Source organism: Lissotriton vulgaris, chromosome 4_2, assembly GCF_964263255.1.
Source record: "Lissotriton vulgaris chromosome 4_2, aLisVul1.2, whole genome shotgun sequence".
Lineage (NCBI taxonomy): Eukaryota > Metazoa > Chordata > Amphibia > Caudata > Salamandridae > Lissotriton > Lissotriton vulgaris.
Genome location: NC_141692.1, coordinates 14,290,324 through 14,309,851, shown reverse-complemented (window position 1 = coordinate 14,309,851; position 19,528 = coordinate 14,290,324). Strand labels below are relative to the sequence as shown.

At 42.8% G+C, this 19,528-nt stretch overlaps 1 protein-coding gene across 1 annotated transcript in view; it reads right to left on the bottom strand.

Annotated features, from left to right (window-relative positions):
- Positions 1-4,814: 4,814 nt before the first annotated feature.
- The window catches only part of LOC147718134 (uncharacterized), a 93,706-nt gene continuing 78,992 nt past the window's right edge, over positions 4,815-19,528 (bottom strand). Inside the window, exons 4-5 of the mRNA XM_086919207.1 lie at positions 17,155-17,304; positions 4,815-5,225 (exon numbers count right to left, since the gene is read on the bottom strand). Coding sequence (XP_086775333.1) covers positions 5,101-5,225; positions 17,155-17,304 — 275 coding nt within the window. The 3' untranslated portion in view covers positions 4,815-5,100. The remainder of the gene's footprint in view (positions 5,226-17,154; positions 17,305-19,528) is intronic.

Here is a 19,528-nt window from a genome sequence, read left to right as displayed (position 1 = left end):
TTGATTCTTATGGGCCTTGAAGCCCATAGGAATCAATGGATAATACAGATTCGGTATTTACAGAATCGGTAAATACCGAATCCTGGAAGGGTGCAGGGGGTGTCACTTTGACACCCTCTAGCACTAAGGGCATGTCTGTGTGTCACATTGCATAGGTGTGCATGCACAGATGTGCATGCACACCTGAATTCGGTATTTTACCACCCAATAGGATTGGGTGGTAAAATACCGATTTTCAAGGGCCTGTGGCACTCTTAGGAGTGCCACCTACATGTGGTTTTTCCGAATCGGCAAATATACCGATTCTGTATTTTACAGATTCTGTAAATTTACCGATTCGGTAACTTTACAGAATCGGTAAAATATAGGCCCCCTACATCTGGAAACCCTAATACCGGTCGGCCGGTATTAGGGCTCCTACATCTGGCCCATAATGTATTAATCCAACTCCAAAATAATACAATTTAATTAAATACAAAACACTAAACTAGAAACATAAATCAAGCCATAAAAATTGCTAACCATTATAAATAAAATAACTATTTTACCCCCACAATATAAAACCAAGTTAAAATATTAAAATTACATCAAAACATTATTTTTCTAAATGTACACACAGCATAACTTAAATAAAACAAAATAAAACAAGCCATAGTTTGTAAAACATATAGATAATTTGTTTATTTTTTATTTTTAGATGCAGATAACTTAAACAACAAATGTAAACACAAAATGTAATATATAGCAATTTAAAAAAATTATAAAATAAACATTATCCCTATTTTATTTCAAATGTATCTCAAATATAAAAATATATTTCATAACTTATAGAAGAGGGCCTCATTAGGATGACTGCCATTCATTCGGAAAGGTGACAGCCCGCCTACAAGGCGGCGGTCCTATATGCTGCATCATGATGCGACCACCACAAAGGCGGTTGCATAGCCTATTCATTGTATTGTGGCGGGTCCTGCAGTCTGCAGCACCCAACACAGTACAAAAAAATTACATGTTGCATATCCCTGAACTACGGGGCAGGCACCATGCAGTGCCTGCCATATGGATAGCAAACACGCTTTATTGATTGGTTTAAAAGAATATTTTCAATTTAAAACATGACTGAATCGAACGATAAAAATGACAATAATAAATGTTAAAAACAGTGCATTTTAAACTACTAAAAATTAGGGGGACCATTATGGGCTAAAAATGCTCTGCTGGAAGACATCGCTCTGGTTTCTCATATTGCAGTCTCAAATTTGATTGTTGAATCTCTTAACTCGGCCACCATGCTAAGATGGGGAGGGTTTGATTGTGGTTATGGATTCCAGTAGTTTTGATGTTTTGTGGACGAATTTCGTAAGCCCAATGTTTAGTTTGGTGTTGTCAGGGTTTAGAACAGCAATTATTGCTTGGAGGCAAGATCGAACTCCCAACATGATACATTGGCCTCACAAGAATGACCGCCTGGCCAGGAGCAAAACAGGGCATGCACAGACGATGTGTTCCATTGTTTCATAATGATAGCCACACTACCTACATTCAGTACTGCTACCTGGCCGGGAAGGTTCTTCAGAAAGGGCCAGTCACTCATCCTCAGTGCTGAAAACGTCTGTTTCAAATAAAGTGAGTATGTGCTTGATAGGTATAGCGGCTGAACACCCACTTCAAAATTGGAGATTACAGCCCAAGCGTGTTTCCTTTTTGACAGTATTGCCCTGTCCGAGTGAAAGGACCACAATCTGTCACTTTTTTTAATGGTGGTGGGGTTTGTTTCCAACAGGCCTTTTACTCCTAATAACTGTAAACTGTAATCCAGGATTTGTAGATTCATATGGCTGATCAGATTTTTCTGTATTTCCTGCCATAGTCGGGCCTCCAAGGAACCCTCCCGGGCACGGCGCAGTCTATGACATAGTTTAATAAATGCGCCTGCCTCCACTCCATGGTGATGTTGTAGTCCCAGGTCAAGTCTCACTTGGGCTGGCAAGGCAGATCTTGACACCGAGAAACTATTTTAAAAATTGTAGTTGTTAGTTTGTTTATTAATATACTGGTTGTGCCCTTAGTGATCTCGTGACCATACGTCAAGCAGTTAATTACCTTAGCCTTCATCACTTTCAGCATGGGAGTTAGGCTAGGACCTAATAGCTGTTTTGCTAATTTTGCAGCAGCCGCATCTAACAACAAAGCGGTACAAAAGGGGGTTGGTGATGGACGGAGCATCTGAACCAATCAAACACTCACACCCAGTCAACAGATCTGGGTTTAATCCATCACCGTTCCTTAGCCCACTCTGCCACCACAGTTTAGATATGGCCATATGCAAATCAGTCCAACCCTCATGGGAATAGTCCAGCCCGAACTGCCAAGCCATGCCTTTCCTGTACCAGAAACAAGCTTCCTAGGACAGGTTTCTGGCATTTCAGCCGTCTTCAGCCAGGCTTGCTTGAATCCAGTGGCAAAGTGAGCAAGGGACTCACATCTGAGCATACCCTGCCAACTTATGGCGAACAAAGTGGTACAAAAGGGGGTGGTGAAGGACAAACCACAAGGCATTGAAAATGCTTCTTTATGCTTGGTAAATGTGCCTCTTGTATCAAGAAAGATGCCCAATGATTTATAACTGTTGATTCTAGCTTGCTGTCATTGAAATGCCACCTTTCTATTGACCTTGCTTCCCAAAATATATTGTTTTGCTTTTGACAGGTTCAGTTCTAGGCAATTCCTTGTCGTGTAGGGTAACAGTTCATCCAGTAGCCTCTGGAGACCCTCTTTTGATCCTCTAAATGTAAAGTTTACATTTTTCCTAATTAGAGCTTTTACATATACAATCACCAACTTTATTATGACTTTTCACGATGCCTCTCCAACTACAGTGAGACATTTCCTGATAAAGTCTGATGCCTTGCCCCGCTGGGAGATTGTGACTTCCATTGTGTACTGAACTTCGATCTCCATTTTGGTGAGTGAGAAAGTGTGCTTATGTCCTGGTGTACCCTAGAATAGTATTGGCACTAAATTGTCCTTAAGCTTTTAAAGTTTCATTCCTCTGGTTCTCCTTCTTTGATTTTGGTCATTTTGTTGACATTTTCCTTTTAAAAATGTACTTTTGGTTTTAATTCTATTTGGGTTTTATATTGTTCAGTATTTTAGCTTCATTACTGTTTCAGTACTGCATAAATAATATATGAATTTCCCTAGATTAAGCCTGTCTGCTCTGTGTCATTGCTACCTGGGGCTTGAGCTCAAGTTAATTTAGTGACTCTTGCAGGACACCCTGGCAGTTGATGTTATTATTCCTTACGGAGGGCGACTGTCCACCCCAGTTAATAATACACTTTCTTACAATAGACCTGAGAGCATAGGGGCATCCCAGAATCTTCTGCAGTGTTATATAAAAATGTGCTTTTATAGTGGTGCAAGGGGGATAGGAGCACTGCAAGTACTTTTGTGTTCGGGGCAACACAGAAGCAAGCAGCAGCAGCACCCTCACCTCCTACAAATCCCAAAGCAATGCTAATTTAAAATTGAAAAGAGCACCTTAAGTCTTCCAGGTCATTGGATTCCTGGTCTGGGGAGAAATTATTGTGATCATTTTACGAAAGCAAAGGAAATATGACTTTGTTCCTCTTCATTTGCTTTCTGATTCTCCACTATAACCAATGTGTCCCACAGGTGGGCAAGACCTCTCTACATAAGGTGCCTCTTTTTCTGCAAGGAAGTTTTTTTTTTGTTATTGGTCAGCATCAGACCTGGTAAATTCTTGCGTTATCCCCAATCACGATAAAGAGCTTTAAAGTGTGTTTTAAATTCTTAATTCTGGGTAGCAGCTCTAAAATGTTAAGGCCTAAGCAACTAACAGTACACCCAGACTTCCAAAATGTGCTTGAGATACAATCTTGAACTTCACTTTGGTTTAATCCCTCCTCCATTGAGGTTCACAGTGATGGCAGTCATGACATCGGCAATGGTTCTATGTCACTGAGGGTTCCATCAGAGGCCTTGTGTATAAGGCTCTGGGACTTCATTCCAATATGGATGTCTGTTTACCATTATTCCTTGTAATTGACCTCTCCCATTAAACGCTCAACCAATTGCCATACATAAAAAACACAGACCCATAGTAGATGAAGCTGTGTAAACTAAAGCGTATTTATTGTGTCAATGTAACTTATAAAGCAAGTTTATATAATATTTATGATATGGGTTTTGTTACAGCAGAAAGCAGACTAATTTTGTGATTATAGAGCATGTTACAAATTGTGGATATAAGCACATTACTTTATTTAAAGAGCTGTTCACCTCCAAGACCAATAAACGGACCCAAGGCAGGAATGGCTCGGAGCACCTGGTAAGGTCTCACTGACAGAAGCTAGTTAGATAGTTGGGACACTCCTGAGAGTGCTCACTCAAGGCCAGGTTCTAATGGCTGATCCAAAATGTCCAGCTGCATCTCAGATGGGAGGTGTTTCTCTGGTTCAGGCACAGATGTGTTCATAATTAAATAGCCCTTGGTGGTGGAAAGGAAGTGATAAAACTGAAGGAGTCACAAATTCTATGTCAGTCAGTTTTTTAGCATGCTGAAGTTTGTTACACTCTTTTTGTATCACATGTCAACACAGGGACTTGTTATGTAATCTGCATTTATATTTATTGGCAGGATATACATTGACTGTACGATAATACTTTGGGTGATGTTATTTAAAATAGGGAGGTGACACAAGTTGTCAGTTTCCTCCATGCTTACAAATGAAATCGGCATTATTAGTTCATCGCGAGGAGCACCTTCTCTGATCATGAGCCAATATCTCTGGGTGGTTGAAGGGCCTGGGCTTGGATCACTCAATGCATCAAGCAGATGAAACCATCTCATGGAACCAAAGATGGCGTAATATGATGGTTGGTGGTCTGTAAACAGCCCAAACTGCACTAAGCACATTGCCCACATGTACTCCCAGGGAGGCTGACATGAGTTCATCTGCTTCTTTTTTACTGTGTTACACTTCACAAGTCCAGACTCTGCATGCCAGGTACTTGTAACAACTGCTGACAACAACTAAGCTGGGGTATTACTGCGTTAGAGGTGTGACAAATGCCTCACAGCTTCTTGGCAGGCGAGCACTGTAAATCATAAATGAAGGCTTGAGTCCTGACCAGGGAGAATAATTGACAGTAATCTTTTGAAAAGCATCCTCTCACAGTATACTGTGCCACGGCTTCACCTGTAGAAAAAACAAACAGACAATAATCAGTCATTAGTGATGATGTTACATAGAATGTTTTCTTTACTTAGGAAAGATTGCATGCCCATCCCAGTTCCAAAGTAGTCAACATCGGAGATTATTAACTAATAGAGACTCTGCTGATTGTTAAATACAATCTAGACAAGACTCCAGGGCCTGGGATTTCTACTGGCCTGACTCAAACGTTATAATTTAATCTTTACACTGCCAGAAATAAATGGCAATCACCCACATTATGTTATGGAGATTATCTAAGGAATCTTCTTATTTTTGTATTGCTTTTTAGAATAATTGTGCAGCCTTTTCTTTTGTCAAAATTTATTTTTTATTATGCATCAAGAAAAACAAAAATATTGACATTAGATATACCCAAAGGCGCACAGGCTCCAAGGTTGAAAACAGTCTGCTAAATTGGGTTCAGCTTCATACAGCCCCTCGTCATATCACACCCCCGAAAAAAATGAGTGATGCTGATTTTGAGAGAACATAACCCTGAGGAGGTTCTTCAGCCTAGAACCTGTCCTCCAAACACCCTCTGACCCTCCCGCCAAAATGACCCCCCATCCCGGTGGTAATTATATTGAGTATTAAAAAAACTTGAAGTATTACAGCATTGTCTCAGCGTAGAATGAGTAGAGTGCGGCCCCCTCAGGTTGTATACTAAGGGCCGCATTATTTCAAACTGATCTAGGGGCAACTTGCATTTGAAAAATGTGCATAGCCAGCACATAGGGAGGACAGATTGCAGAGGGCAGTCCCTGGGACAGAAAGGCTACCAACAGACCCCAGCTGAGTTTGATACCCTTATAGTTATCACTAAAGATGTCTGCCAGGCGATCCATAGATAGAATCCTCCACAACCGGGCGTGCCACAATGATGCCACTGTTTTCTTACAAGCAGATGCTATAATGAGCTTGGCAGCCCCTTGGCATGTCCACATGATCGCCTTCTCTGCTTTAGTTTGGTGTTCTAAAGTTGGATCCCTTACACCCAGAAGAGCGAAGTTAATGGTGGTAGGAACGGGGTACCCAAGAATGTCTTTGATGTGAGATATGTCTAATCCCAAAAAGGCAGAATCCGTGAGCAATCCCACCATATGTGCCTGAAATTCCCCTGAAGCCCGCATCCCCGCCAGCAGAGATCCGAGGTATCAAGGAAGATTTGTTGGATCTTAGTAGGGTACATATACCAATTGTGCAATGTATTGTAGTGCGCTTCCCTTAGGGCAATAGACTTGTTGTGTTTGATAATGTCTCTCCAGATGTGTTTCCATTCTATCTCAGTTACATCCCTGCCAGGACTCGGTCCCAGAAGATCATGTATCGAGCCTGCGGAGAATGTAAGGTATTCAATAGCATGTCATAGAGTGCTGAAATGGTGCCTTTCATGGTACGTGACATTGTAGATCACCAACGTCTCCACGGGTGCAAGGTCTCTAGCAGTCACCTCTCTAACTTGTGGGGTCGTAACCCAGTGTTTAAGCTGAAGATAGTGGTAATAATCACTCTGCGGGATTGCAAATAACCTCTTACAACTGTCAAAAGTTACGTCCTCATCGTTATGGAACATCTCAGACAGTTTGAGGCACCTTCCCTCTTTCCAGCAGTCGAAAGGACCCTCGCGTAGTGCCAGAGGTAATGCCGGGTTCAAATGGTTGGGTGTATGAGGGGATGGAAATTAGGTCCAAGGTACGCATTGAGGAGCCGATCTCCCCTCGGCTTTCAGAGGACATCCCATATAGATCTTCCCACTACAGAGCAGTCCATATGAAGCCAGTGCTTATCTGACTCCCTCGCCCACAATTCTGTTGCCACCCTTAGTTGTACGGCCTGATAGTATAAAGTGAAATCGGGTAAAGCCAGTCCTCCCCTATCCCTTCGATGTCTGAGCACATGGTGGGGCAGGCGCACCCGCCCTCCCTGCCAAATAAAGTTAGTGATCAACGAGCGAAGATGCAGCTTTATAGTTCACTCAACGTCGATGGGTAGGGTTTGGAACAGGTATAAAAATTGGGGCAGTACTGTCATTTTAACTGCCCAAATTTCCCAAGCCACAAAATGTAAAGGGGAGACCAGTGCTTAAGGTTTAGCCGAAGCTGTGCCACCAAAGCCCGGTAATTAGTTTAGTATAGATCACCTATCTTGGCCGGAAGCTGTACTCCCAAATAAAGAAAAGAGTGTTTGGCCCATTAAAAGGCTGTCTGGTGTCTCAATCTGTTCGCTTGTAAGCAGTATGTCATCGGCAAAGAAAGTTGCCTTGTGCTCACACACGCTAAAGGGAACGCCTCAGATTTCATCGTTGGATCGAAGCCTGTCTGCCAGGGGTTCAATACTGAGGGCAATTAAAATGGGGGATAGTGGGAACCCCTGTCGGGTGCCTCTGCTCAGGGCAAAGGGGGAAGAAGGATAATCGTTGACCATGACTCGAGAAGTTGAGAGGTGGTAATTGGCCTTCACCATATTGAGGAATGAAGCTCCAAACCCAAACTTACGCATAATAAAAAAGAGGAAAGACCAGTCCACCCTGTCAAAGGCTTTCTCCACATTCGAACCCACCAATACTGCAGGAATTTTGAACTTGGAGGCCTTCTCGATCAAATGGATGGTGCATCTGATGTAGTCATGCGTTTGTCAGCCTTTTATAAACCATGATTGGTCAGGATGTATCAGATTTGGCATCAGGTTTTCAAGCCTCGCTGCTAGGATTGCTGAATATAAATTTGCGTCAAGGTTTTGAAGCGCTATGGGTCTACATGAGCCGCAGAGATGCAGGTCCTTTCCAGGTTTGGGGATTACAGTGATCACAGCTTCAGCCATAGTGCCCAAAAATCGTGCGTCTGATGCTATTGCCTGGATTAGAGTTGCGAGATGAGGGACTACCTCAGTGGCACAACATTTAAAAAATTGTGCCGTAAGGTCGTCGGGTACGGGAGCTTTATGAAGTTTGAGCATGGAGATAGTGTCTCAAACATCTTCCTTAGTTAAATGGGAATCTAATGCATCGGCCGATGAGCGGGAAAGCTGTGGGAGCACAGAAATCTAGAAATTGTTGTTGTAATGTCGTATTGGAAATAGTGCCTTGATTTAGCTGACCATAAAAATCCCCGAAGATGTTAGCCTTAATGGTATCGGAGTGTGTGAGTTGTCCCTGTTGATCCAGTATCCCCCCAATAATTTCCAGTTCCCTCTTTACTCTAAGTTGACATGGCAAATGTGAGCCCAGATTGTCGCCCTGTGCAAAGGATGATTGATGCAGTTTTAACAATGCATACTCCACTCGATTTGCATAAATGGATCAAAGATTACCCCGGAGTGCGGTGAGTTGTCCCTATAGGGCGCGTGTTGGCCTGGCTTTGTGTGCCTGTTCGGCTATCTCTAATTCCCCCTCAAGAGCTTCCCTTTCCCTCAGTTTGTTCAGGATCAAATTGAGTTGAATGCATTTCCCTCTCAGGACTGCCTTGAAGGTGTCCCAGTTGTTCTGTGGGGATGTGTCCTGCGGATTGTTGTGGGCACAGAAGTCAACAATAGCAGCCCTTATCCTTTCCCTGGAAACCACATCCTGTGTAAGTGCTGTTGGGAAATACCACCTAGGACGTCCCTTAGTAGGACTGTTCCAGATAAGGCCCAAGGTGATCAGGCTGTGATCTGAAATGCATATCAGGAGTATCTGTGCTGCCTGGAGTACCCCCAGCAGGGATTGGCTGAGGCAGATGGATGTGTGAGAAGTGTATATAATCATTTGTGGTAGGGTGAATGGAACGCCAGGCATCGCATAGGCCAAGAGCAAGTATTTTCCGTCTAACCCCGTTAGAAAAGGTTTTGATAGCCGCCCTGTTAGCATTGGTACTGTCGAAGGCCCCATGCCAAGTTAAGTTGAAATCTCCCAAAAGTATAATGGGTCCTTCCACAAATCACCCCCATCTGGTCAAGAACATTGGAGAGAAATGTAGACTGACCTGAGTTAGGGGCGTATATTGAGATGAATGTGAAAGCGGGCCTTTCATTCGCCCCTTACGTATTAATAGTTTCCCTTCCCGATCTGTTTCGACAGCTTGGGGCTGAAATTTTTTTGTGCTATGGTAGAATAGGCGACTCCATTGTGTTTAGTGGTGGTGGATGTCATTGCAAAAGTACAGCTCAAACTGCCAAGCCATGTCTTCCCTGGACCCGAAACAAGCACCATGGGACTGGTTTCGTGTTCATAACCCTCAGCAGCCAGGCTATCTTGAATCCAGTGGCAAAGTGAGCACGGGACCCACGTCTGGGCATACCGTGCCAACTTAGAACGAAAAAGCGATACCAACGGGGATGATGGAAGGAGCGTTTGAGCAAATCAAATACTCACCCCTAGTCAAAGGACCTGGGTTTAATCCATCATCATTCTTTAGTTCACTCCACCACCCCAGTTCAGACATGGCCATATGCAAATCAGTCTGACTCAGTGCCTAATGGGAACAGTCCAGCTCGAACTGCCAAGCCATTTCTTCCCTGGACCAGAAACAATCATCCCGGGACCGGTTCCAGGTTCATAACCCTCATCAGCCAGGCTATCTTGAATCCAGTGGCAAAGTGAGCAAGGGACCCACGTCTGGGCATAACCTGCCAACATATCGGTACCAAAGGGAAATGTCCACCGAAAGCGAATGTTGTCATCCTGCAGTTTGGTGGTGATCAGTCTCAGTGTTTGCCAGTGGGCAAAGGTTGGGGGGGCTAGATCTTGATGAAGAAAGCATCTGTGGTCTTGAAAGGACACATATTTCTTTTTCCTGGCAGCAGACAAGATGGCTTCCTTCACTTTGAAAGAGTGGAGTTTGACCAAAACATCCCTCGGACGCTTACGGTTACCCTTCTGTAATGTGCCCACAAGATGGGCCCTGTCCAGCTTGATTTTCAGTTGTGGGTAGACAAATTCTGCAAAGAATCCTATTGCAAATGCCTCCAGTTTGGGCCCCTCCACTCCTTCCTCCAAATCCTGGATTTGAATGTACTCCCTTCGAGTTCTGTTCTCCAAGTCTTCTGCCTTGAGAATTACTTGCTGAAGCGAATCGTGCCGTCTTGCATTTGTTCCTCCACCGCCTGTACTCAGGTTCCCACCGCATCCACATCCTGCCGGAGGGTGGTGAGCTTCTCAGTGAGGTCAGATTTTAGATGGTCCACCGAGGACTATAGGTCTTGTTTGATCTCTAACTGATCTCTCTGACTTATACAACCTGTTTAAGACTGTTAGCGTGAAATAAAAACGCTATGGGTAACACTGTCACTGACTAACTGATAATTCCATTAAACCCCTAAGTGAGAAACTTCTACAGCCACCCAATGAGATGACATACTGCTGATTGTGGCAGACACGACTACTGTCTCCAGGGCTCATCAACAATGCCGTGAGGTGTTCTGCGAGTTGCACTCCGAGGGTCTGGGCCGTTTGCCTCCAGCACTGTCTACTATAGGTGTACTATACAATTTTATTCAATTCATTAACTTTATTCAGCTAGTACAATAACAGCCATAAAATTGCATAAAGAATATGCTAAACGCTGTATACAATGTTTTAACATATCTAATAAAAATCAAGGGATTTGCTAATACATAACAATTTTCCCAAAAAGAAATGGGCTTTAGGATAAAAAGAGCAACAGTAAAACACACTGAAGGGTAATGTAATGCTTCATAGTGACAATATAAGATCTAATGTTCTTGGCAACAATTTGGGGCTTAAGATAAAAATGCCTATAGCTTAGAAAGAGTTGCAAAAGAGCAAAAAAGGCAAAGTTCTCTGTTTACTCTGACTAACACATGGGCAAAAGATTATATCCGAAGGGTAGGACTTCATGTTAGGAAGAAACCAGCAAGTGATGCACTTGACCAAACCTGAGGAGTTTTGTCAAAAATGGGCTGGTCATAGTTCGCAGATTTCTGCTGCTCAGAACTGGAAAGTGTCTACAAATTCTGCTGCACTATGCAAAGTCCTGCTAAGGGTGGAGTGCATTAGTTTGTGCCATTTGCACTGATTTTTAGCACCTGGTGCTTCTCCCAGCACAAACGGCATAATGCACAGCTCAAGAGGACCCTGCTTCTTTCTGCGCTGCTTCCTCAACGCGGATGGTTTCTGAACGTCAGCAGTTGTGACCATCTTTGGCTGCCTGCAGTGGTCCAGCGTTGGACATTACTTGCTCGTCAACTTGTCAGAGTGCAGTTTTTCACAACTCTGTCTAATCAACAAAGCGCAGAATCCAGAAACGTCTACTAACTAGATGAACACAGGGACGTTCACCGCCCAGGCCTAGCCAAAAGAAAATGGCACTGCATTTCGGTAACGCAGGATAAATATATTTTGTAACCCTCTTCTAAATCAAGTGACATAAAAAAACAACAACCATAGATTTCATAATTTGAGTGCCCATTCTCCATCCCTGTCTATGTTGACAAAATTATCCTTTGATAGTCTTATTAGTTGGTGACACTACTTGAGTGGGGTCTGACAATATAGGCAATTTAAACAACAAACTAAAAGTAGAATTAATATATGCTAGCCGAGGGATATGTGATACATTATCCTGATTTAAGCAGTCAAGGCTAATAGATTCGGAAAACTGGTTTCCTCTTTTGCACACATAGAAAACCGTAATAACAAAGGCCTTGACAAGAGTATGTCTTGAGGGTAGATCAATCCCCTGATGTTCGATCACATGGAGGAATAATAATAGTTTTAAAAAAACTATTTCCTCAACTTACAGTGCTGTACTGGAAGCAAAGCCATAGGCCAGTGGCATAGGAAGCAGGAGCCATCCTTCTAGCATTATATTTCTCCATCATTTCTCTAATGTGTCGGCTCCCTAGCTTAGATGAGAACCTAAAAATCACATTAGAGTTTCTGCTCATTATGTCTTTGGAATTTAATATCTGTTGTGTCCAAGAGTCATTACCTGTAAATAGGACCTCCACGCAGCAAAAATAATGTATGATAACAGTTGGGATATTATCAGTAAAAATTATCTATATTGTTTGGGTTTTAACAGATCATTGTGCAAGTTTCATATTTGTTGAGCACCATATTTTTAGAAGACATAAACTCTCCAGAGGCACTCATCAATTTCTGCAGACCAACCGGAGTCCATGATAGCAAGACAGCATCATCAGCATATAACAACACTGGTATAGGACGCCCAGCCACATAAGGGGAATCAGCTTGCAAAATAGGCCAAAACACCGCCTTGACGAATGCTCTGCCCCACTGTGAAAGTGAGCGAGTAGTCACCCTGAGAGCCAAACTGGACTTTTCTGGATACTTTCAGAAGAAGACTTGTAAAGAAACCTATATTTGGCCTAGAAGCGCCAAGGGAGATCAACAATTACCAAAGGATGGTATGGTGAACTACATCAAATGTATTGCTAAGGGGCATATTATCAAGAACAGCGTTAAAATTATTGCTGCTTTAGCAGCAGGAAACTCTCGCTAAAGAGGCAATAATAGGCTTGATAATATGCACTTGTGAATTCCCATAAAAGCCCATGTTCACAATGTACAAGGGCATACTATCAAGCCAATTATCGCTGCTTTAGCAGCAGTTTCCTGCCACTAAAGTGGTGATAATTTTAAAGCCGCTCTTGATAATATGCCCCCTAAATCGGCAAAACAAAGGTGCACGCTTCACCTTGGTACATGCCGTATCAATAGGTTCATATTGACACATTACCCAATAGTTCCTAGGCCTTTTCTGGAGCAAAGATGGGCTGGTGATAACATAGAATATTTCTGTGAGCATTCCTGCAGCCTCTTCAGTAGGATCCTGTTCAACATTTTTACCAAAGTGTCCAGGAGGGAAATAGGACACTAGTTTTTAGGGCCTGAATATTTCATTGGTACTATAATAGAAGTACCCCAGGAGGTTGGGCTCATGTTGACAGGAGCTACAATAAATACTCTTGGAAGAATAGGACCCCATAATTTAGCAGGAGATTTAAAAGCATCTACTGCCCTCCAGCATTGGCATGCAGGCCAAAAGGACCTTGTCCCAATCTATATATAACCTCTCGACCTTCTAAACCATTGTCTAGATTAATCTGTTTACACATTGCAGAAATATGTGCTACCCTGGCCTCACAGGAAACAAAAGATCAGACCTCAGGATTAATATATATATTTTTAAACGGAGCATTGAACGTATCTCAAAATAATGTATTATTGCTAGTTTCTGAAGCTAAGCTTAGTTTTAACCACACCACGTCAGGAGTGTTTTATTATTTTAGGAAAGAGCATGTTTGTACTGTAAGAAAAAAGACTTAAATAACCATAATACCAGGGGTGAAATTCTTGGAGCTTGTGTACAGACACTGGGAGGGCTGGGTACAAGCATGACAGGACAATCCCCTATTACTTCCTCCATTACCAAATTTGAAGGGGTCAGAAGTAACTTAAGATAACTGCTAATATGATTAAAGCTATCCATCAGCAAATTAGGAGTCACATCATCCTATACATAGTTATTAAATGTAGATGGAATTGTCTGTTACTATTTGTTGTAGTAAGTGGTTCGGATCACAACCTGCCCACTTATTTTGGACACCATTAGGCCATTAACATGTCTTACCCCAGAAAAGAAAAGGTAATATAACAGGGCCATGGTCACTTAAAACAGACTAGAACAATGCTAGGGATGCCACACAAACTAACTAGAGTGTCAGAAGTATATACATGATAGATGACTGTGGTGGCGTTTCTTCCAGTAAACAAAGGAATCTCCTTCCCATTAATGTCTGGTCCACACTTTAATAAATGTAAATCATGCATTGAAGTAAAGAAATTCAAGGCATCTCCATATTCATTAAAGCAAAAATTCACAAAGCCCATCCCACCCTGATTAGTTTATCCATATACATGTGTTGGCTTTAAAGGCAAGCCTGAATGTTAAAATAGCCAGCTCATAACATTACAAAATCAGTATGTAAAGGGTGTAAATGGAATTCCAGATCTTATTGTAGTGCTCTGACTACCCTGCTACATGTAACATAAAAAACATTGTTATGAGAATTTGTGCACCTGTTTGCCAAAATATTGTTTGGAACCTCCGGAAACCCAGATGTAAACCCCGGTGTCTCAACCTCCAATGCTTCAAAGGTTGCCAGGATAAGACCCACCTAAAATCTCATATGACCACTTACCTTGCAGATAATCAGGAGTTGGTATAACTACTGTAGGCAAGTAGTAGGGTCAACTAATGAGAGATGCTGCCCTCATGGACAAACTTAGGGAGCAGTGATGGGAGTCTCTTGAGCGTGACATCCACCTCCACGGTCCATACGTGGGTCATAGGCGTTTGCTAAAGAATGCCAGAATAGAACTTAAATCCATATGTTCATCTTAGTTAGAGGACATGTTCTATAAACTGAACAACCTCCATTAGGAGTAAGGGGAGAAAGCAGGGAGGCTCTGAGCTGCCTTACTTGGACAGCGGTAAGCCGCAGTCCCACCCTGGCAATCAGAGTAAACGCATAACTTTACCCATGCACCACAGAATATTCTCAATACCTTCAGGATCTGCTATAGAAAACTGTACATCTCTGAATTCATTAACAATGACAACAGGGCACACACCTTTCATGACTCTCTGGCACTACATTGCCTTAATGATGGGGGCCAAGAGGGTGAGAGCGCCAGGAGGAAAGCCTGCAAGCCATCATATATAAGAAGGTACCGGGAGGGGATGTTTTTCCTGGGAAGTATTATATTTGTGTCTCAAAGTGGAAACGGTGCCTGCCTCCGTATGGCCTACTCGAAAGGCTAATAGCACTAGGTGTCTCTTGCTGATTTCCAAAAGTGCAGTGATTACCGGATAAGGACCCTTTTGCTTTATAGCAGGTATTGTCTGATCTCCATCCTGAACTCTGACATCCAGATACTTGCAAGAATCATACTACCCACCTCACACAGGTTATCTCCACCCTGATCCATCATTCCCAGGTGGGATTCATTCCAAATGAAGATGATCACCAACCTGGATATCTTCCTTCCAGCCCTGCCATCCCTTATCACAGATTTATTGGAAATATCGGGGTAGAAAATCAAACGGGCCAAGAGTGAGACCCTGCCCACTTCATAGGCTACGACCAGAGGGGCATATTATCAATGGCCAGCGATAATTATCGATGGCCGTGCTTAGCGATAATTTTATTATCGCAGGCTATCTCTGTAATTTATCACCCAGCTAGCGCGTTATTAACAACGCGTTACTCCAGGGTGAATACAATTCCAGAGATAGTGAGGTTATCACCGTTTTGCAGGGAGCAATGTTCCCTGCAAAACGGTGATAACCTTGCTGATACGACCAACAGGTTCATTTCATCATAATCCACCCCAATGTTAGGGATGGGTAAGTCTGCATTTTAGCAGACGTTAGTTTTTGGAGAAAACAGAAGTTTTCTCCAAAATCTAACGTGTGCTAAAATGCTGGGGCAGCCTTGTAAATATCATGACGTGAACATGAGCGATATTTGCAAGGTTGTAAATCCGGGTACGACCAGTGACGCTCACTTTGCATCTCATTAGAGATGTAAAGGGAGGCGTTGGGAAAAAGTGTGCTAAAATGTGATTATACATGTTAGCACCCTCTTGTAAATAGGGTGATAGTTTTATCTCCACTTTTTTGGCTTTTTAAGCCAAAAAAGCTGAGGTAAAGACCTTGTAAATCTGCCCCAGAGTAGCTTAATTGACTTCCAATTCCAGCGGGCCTCCTAATACGCATGAGTTTGTAATCCAGTACAGCACAGCAAGTCACCTCCTGCGCTGCACTGCGTAACAGGATAAGGGCAGGAAGGTGCTGTGTTTAAGGTAAAACAGTGCATTTCTGTCCTTTCCCATGGGCTGGCATATTTGTGGCAGCCTAGAGTCAATGCAAGTTCCCTTACACCATGAACCAAAGGTATGAATGATGATATTCCATTGGGGGCATATCTAGTAGTTTCTGTACAATCAGTAGAATGCATCCTTTTATGAACATCAAATGGCTGCTCCTGAGAGCCATATTCTGAATGTAATACTGATCTCATGCGATTACTATCAACAATTTTCAATTTTCATTTCCCACTGATTTTGGTTATAGCAGAATTATCTGAGCGCATCCGCGAACTCATACTTGTGAACAACAACCAAACAGGAAGCTCAGCCTTATCGTGGCGGCCATTTTGTTAAATCAGCATTCTAGCAGCACAGCCCGGGCTCTTTTCAAATTAGGAATTTGGGCATCATTAGCGAAAACATGACTAAAGGTATCCTTCCCTTAACGTCAAGTGGCTCTGCATGGCACTCGTTTATTTAAATATAATAATGATCAATTGCTATTTTTGTTAAATAGTTTTGCCACATAATCTAATTTTCATTACCCTCAGAGTTGGTCTTACCAGACCTGTCTAAGTGCATCTGCAAAATCCTATTTATAAAAAACATGTAAAAAACAAGCCAACCAGGAAGTTGTGCCATATCTAGACAGCCATTGTGTGAATTCAGCAATCTAGCTACAAGGTCTAAGCTCCTGTTGGACCAGGAAGTTAGTCATCCCCTAGGTAGGCGGCCATCTTTGGGGTTAGCTTTCTAGCGTCCACACGAACACTGATTGCAGAACTAACTCGATACATAAACTGGCGTTTGGCAAACACTCCTTGTTCATCGGAGCCACGGGCAGCTTTGACGATGTGAGTACGGCATAGCCGATACCCCAGGCAGAATATCCAGACACATCCTAATGCAGCAATCTGACAGCAGTTAGAGATGACAGTGAGATCGACACCGACTTCAAATAAGTGTCGGTACCACAGACCTTATAATCAGCCACTTAGATTGAAGGAAAGAACCAAAAACCAAGAAGATTAGTGCAGTTGGATATATAACTCATAACTACAAAAATATGTTGCTCACCAGGTCTGGAGCCAGTTCCAGTGAAGCTGGCACAGGTGTTGTGCTCCCCAGTGCACTGAACTCTTGCAGCAGCTGTGCAGGTGTCCGCAGACTGGGTAGTGAAACAATCCTCACACGTATATCCATTGGGGGTCTCATCTAGAGCAGGCACTATGATAAGACAGAACTGAAGTTGAGGAGAATAATTTTGTTTATATAAGGTGTGCCAAGTCAAGGCTAAATTCTCCCAACCTAACAGCAAAAACATTAAACAACCCTAATTGTATAAAAATACAATAACACAAATGTTATGTTTATCTCATGAGGCACAGATTGTGTGACTTTATGCTAGCCCAGAATAACAGTTATTTTCCAATTGTGTGATTAGAGTAAGTCCCTAGACCTGAGAGATGTGAGGGCAACACCCCATCTACATATTACCCGTGCACCAGGGTGCAATGCACCCTTGAGGTCTAATTAAAAAGTAGCAATGCCAATATCTTGAATATATTTTGAACTTACCAGTTAGTACATGCTCCAGCATACAGAGATGTTTTAAAGGAAGGGAGAAGTGGGCTCCAGATTTTAGGCAGCACATCATTGCAGGCACCGCAATGGACGAACAGTAGGAGTCTTGATTTTATCTTCAAAAGTAATAATGTTCCAGGTAAGTGTGCCAATTGTTTTGGAATGTCAACTTTCCTGTTGACATCTTTGAGACTATGAGCCTGTATCTTCGTGAAAAGCCCACCTGCCCTTGGAGAGACAGGTGTATCATGGAAAAGAGACAAAGTGGCAAGAGGATGTGCAGCAGGTTGTGCTTTCACTTCTTCTCTAGCCTCTGTTTCAAGGCAGCATCTGAAACCCACATTGTCCATACTGGCAGCTGCTCAAAAACATTCAGAAGCTGTCAAGAAGCTGATATCAGAGGAGGTTGTAGATCTAGCATTTTTCTCTTCTTCAGGTTCACCCTGAGAACAATCACCAGGATGAAGACAGCAACTTTATGCCTATAGAGGCAGAATGAAAAACACATTTATGCTGACAGGGACAGTGTCTGTGCATGTGGACGGCATGCTAGACTACTTTGATTTCCAATCGACAAAGACTATTTTATCATTTCATTTCCTACAGGCCCTATTGACAGCAACAGCAGCCTATCCTGTGGGAGACAGGATTTTTATATTTAGATGTAAGAGAAAAGCCCCAGGGAATGACAATATGGTGTTAGAGCACATATAAATTACCTTATCTATAAAGGTCTTTGTCATGAACATATTTTGGCCTTAACGTCTCACTTAATGCATGAACTATGATGCTTATCAAATTCATCAGCTAATTTGGAACCTTTGAAGTCTAAAAGTAGTCCAGGAAGAGAATCAGTGAAATGTTACCATGATTGTGTTGATGTTTTTTGAAAGTTTATCTTGATCAGCTTAAAGAATGTCACTACCGCACTATCAATGCTGGGAAGATGGACATCACCTGAAAGAGCTGAGTAAGTGAAGAAGACAGTCATTCTTATATGCCTTTGCTCAGGGTAATGTTTTCTATAGACCAATTAGTGGCACTGTTGAAGAACTGTCTAGTCCCATAATATGTTTAAAGCCAAAAAAAACAGTTCATGAACAGAATGCAGAAAAATGCCATAGATTCACCTCAGTACAGAGATCTGGGCCTACATCCATCGTTTTTTTGCTCACCATGACATTCCAGTTTGAACCCAGCAATATGCAAATCAGTCTTGACCCTGTGCCCCATGGGAACAGTCCAGACTGAACTTCTAAGCCAGGTCCTCCCTCTACTGGAAACAAGCATCCTAGGACCGGTTTAGGGCTTTCAGCCCTCATCAGCCAGGATAGCTTAATTTCAGTGGCATGGAGACCTCGGGCCTCACGTCTGAGCATACCCGTCCCACTCGGGGTGGCAAATGCAAAAACAACAGTTGATGGAAAGAATGAAGAACAATGTCATACATTCATCCCAGTACAGAGATCAGGGCCGAAATCCATCTTTTTTTTGCACACCATGCCATTCCATGCCATGCCGTCCATCATCCCCTTTGGTTTTGCTTTGTTTGTGCTAAGTTGGCAGGGTCTGCCCAGATGTGGGTCCCTTGCTCACTTTCTCACTGGATTCAAGCTAGCCTGGCTGATGACGGGTGATTAGCCAGAAACCAGTCCCAGGATGCTTATTTCCGGTCCAGGGAAGACATGCTTTGGCAGTTCGGGCTGGACTGTTTCCATGAGGCACAGGGTCAGACTGATTTGCATATGGCAATGTCTGAACTGGAGTGGTGGAGTGAGCTAAAAAATGATGATGGATTAAACCCAGATTAGTTGACTGGGGCTGTGTGTTTGATTTGCTCCAATGCTCCGTCCATCATCCCCTTTAG